At 33.8% G+C, this 3,010-nt stretch overlaps 1 protein-coding gene across 5 annotated transcripts in view; it reads right to left on the reverse strand.

The window, feature by feature from the left end:
- Positions 1 to 3,010, reverse strand: part of LOC106873743 (TBC1 domain family member 2B) — a 158,123-nt gene that overhangs the window by 30,283 nt on the left and 124,830 nt on the right. For all 5 annotated transcript variants that reach the window (XM_052976043.1, XM_014921239.2, XM_014921238.2 and 2 more), the window contains 3 exons: positions 2,733 to 2,864; positions 2,002 to 2,215; positions 550 to 656 (listed from right to left, as the gene is read on the reverse strand). In XM_052976043.1, coding sequence (XP_052832003.1) covers positions 550 to 656; positions 2,002 to 2,215; positions 2,733 to 2,864 — 453 coding nt within the window. The remainder of the gene's footprint in view (positions 1 to 549; positions 657 to 2,001; positions 2,216 to 2,732; positions 2,865 to 3,010) is intronic.

Genomic DNA, 3,010 nt, shown 5'->3' on the forward strand with positions numbered 1-3,010 from the left:
ATATATATATATATATATAATCATTGCTATTATGTTAAACTGTCGTATGTCAAAATTTGGCTAACTGTATTTTTTTCAATATTTATTTTTGCTTGCAAAATCCGGTTCTTTTGGTCAAGCTATCACACCCCCAGCTGCTTTAGATGCCAAGATATAAAAAATTGTCAAAGTGTAGTACAGTGGTTTTGTTGTGGAATGGTGAAACTAATTTTTGTTTTCTGAAAAAGCAACATTTTGAACTTGCAACACTTTTGCATAATAGCAATGATATGTATGTATGTATGTATGTATGTATTAACACCTATATACATACACATATATACATTTATTATTCTTAGCCTTTTCAATACCAACCCGGCTGAAACCAGCTCTGGCTCTAAGTACAAATGTTTTGTTTTCATAAGTTTTGAATTAAAATCTTCCACCAAACCTTAGTCACAATTTATGTTCCTAACACTAGCTGAATGATAACTAAGGTATTTTACCAAATTCTTTGAGAGGGAGAGAGAGAATAAAACACTGAAAAATGTAAACGTTACAATCACTTACATGCTGAGTATTTTCTCTCGTTTCTCACATTGCTGTCTCAGTTCATTGAGCTCAAGAATTTCTATGCTAAGAAATTTGTTCTGCATTTCATAAGCCCGAACCATATCCTGAGATAAAGAGAAAGAATTGTTTATAATAATGTAATAAAAAAATTGAAATTTCACTCTCAGAAAAAAAATTTAAGAATTGTCAGAATTAATCAGTTTTGACCCTTTTATGGCAGAAATCAGAAATATCCTGTCAAATCTTTAATTACTCTTAGTAGAAGGGTAATTGAAGATTTGGCTGGATTTGATCAACCAATCAATTAGGTAGGTATAATCAGAAATTATATTCTTTTATTCTTTTACTTGTTTCAGTCATTTGATTGTGGCCATGCTTGAGCACTGCCTTTGAGTCGAAGAAACTGATCCCAGGATCTATTCTTTGTAAGCCTGGTACTAATTCTATCGGCTTCTTTTGCTGAACCGCTAGGAAGGGAGTGGTCAACTATATTGACCCTAATACCTGATTGGTACTTTATTATATCAACCTAAGAAAAATGGAAGGTAAAGTTAACCTTGGAGGAATTTGAACTCAAAACATAAAGAGCTGGAACAAATAGTACAAAGGATTTTATGTGATACTCTAAAACTTCCGTTAATCCACTATCTTTTGTAATTTAATATGGTCAGGTAATGTTCATTAGCAATTAAGCCATTAACAATTGATATTAACTCGTTAACAATTGATATTAACTCATTAACAACGTAAATATTATTAACCCTTAACTAAACTTCACAGTTATTCCATTAGTAATGTTAAATATTGACCAAAAAACAGAACTGGTATTTTCTATAAGTCACGTTGCCTCGATAAACTTGACATACAATAGAAAATAATTTCAAACAGGACATTCCTCAACAAAAGGTAAGATTGGTTTATAGAACAGCTTTCTGCAGTTAAGGCTCATGAAATTTTGAGTGACTGTATCAGATTTCTGCAGTAAAATGTGTAGGAGTGGCTGTGTGGTAAGTAGCTTGCTTACCAACCACATGGCTCCGGGTTCAGTCCCACTGCGTGGCACCTTGGGCAAGTGTCTTTTACTATAGCCTCGGGCCAACCAAAGCCTTGTGAGTGGATTTGGTAGACGGAAACTGAAAGAAGCCCGTTGTATATATGTATATATATGTATGTATGTATGTGTGTGTATATGTTTGTGTGTCTGTGTTTGTCCCCCCAACATCGCTTGACAACCGATGGTGGTGTGTTTACGTCCCCGTAACTTAGCGGTTCAGCAAAAGAGACCGATAGAATAAGTACTAGGCTTCCAAAGAATAAGTCCTGGGGTCGATTTGCTCGACTAAAGGTGGTGCTCCAGCATGGCCACAGTCGAATGACTGAAACAAGTAAAGGAGTAAAAGAGTAAAAGAGTTAATTGATAATTTAGAATATTTAGAAACAAATTCTTACATTCAGTGTTTCAATCCTCCGGAAGTTATCGCTGAGGGTTTTAGTCGTGACGCTCTCATCGTTATACCAAGTGACTAGGGAATCCTTCTGGTTTGTCTTTGCTACTTGCTCCAACTGTTTAGCCTGTTGAGTTATATATTCTTCCTTTTCTTTTACTTCATCTTGTAATTTCTTTACTTGGAACTGCAACGCTTCATTTTCATTCAGTGTTTTTCTAAAAAACAAAAACCAAAATGCAGTGGGACTGAACCCAGAACCATGTGGTTGGGAAGCAAGCTTCTTGTCACACAACCTAACCTTAACTCCTGCAACTATGTAATTCAAAATATAAACAATAATAAACCATAAAATAAATTTTATTTTCCAACATGAAACAAAATAAAACAGTAAGATGGAAAATAAAGTTTATTTTTGTACATTTCTACTTTATTTATATTTAAAAAGTTTCCTCTTAAATTTTTTTTTAATCGAAAAGTCTTTGATCAGATCCTCACTATGACACCATAAACACTTCAAAATTACATTTCCAATCATATAAACCACTTTGAATATTATTTTAGCAAATTTGAAGTGATTTCTTTTGTGCTGTAAACCATTTACCATTTCTCTGAAATGGTGACCCCTTTCTACTGATGCCCTATAATGTGCTTATTTTTTGCTTAACCGTTCCTCCAATGCTGAGACCAATGAAAGTATTAAAGAATTCCTAAATAGTTCGAGTGATTACTTACTTATTATTGACTGATTGCATTTCTTTTTCTTGTTTAGTCATAGCTAGTAAATGCTCCAGCTTTACAATGTTGTCGTCTCTTATTTTTAACATTTCGTCAATTTTAGGCTGCTCCTCCGTTTCAAGTTCGTTTCTGGAAAGAAATATGTAAAACACTATGATTCGATGACAACATAAGAATTTATAAACATGAAAGGAGCATAAAATAATTATTGTTTGGATCGTTGGAGCTTGAAGCAGATAACCCCCCCCCCCCAAAAAAAACGGCACTCCATTGGT

The sequence above is a fragment of the Octopus bimaculoides genome, chromosome 23 (assembly GCF_001194135.2).
Source record: "Octopus bimaculoides isolate UCB-OBI-ISO-001 chromosome 23, ASM119413v2, whole genome shotgun sequence".
Classification (NCBI taxonomy): Eukaryota; Metazoa; Mollusca; class Cephalopoda; order Octopoda; family Octopodidae; genus Octopus; species Octopus bimaculoides.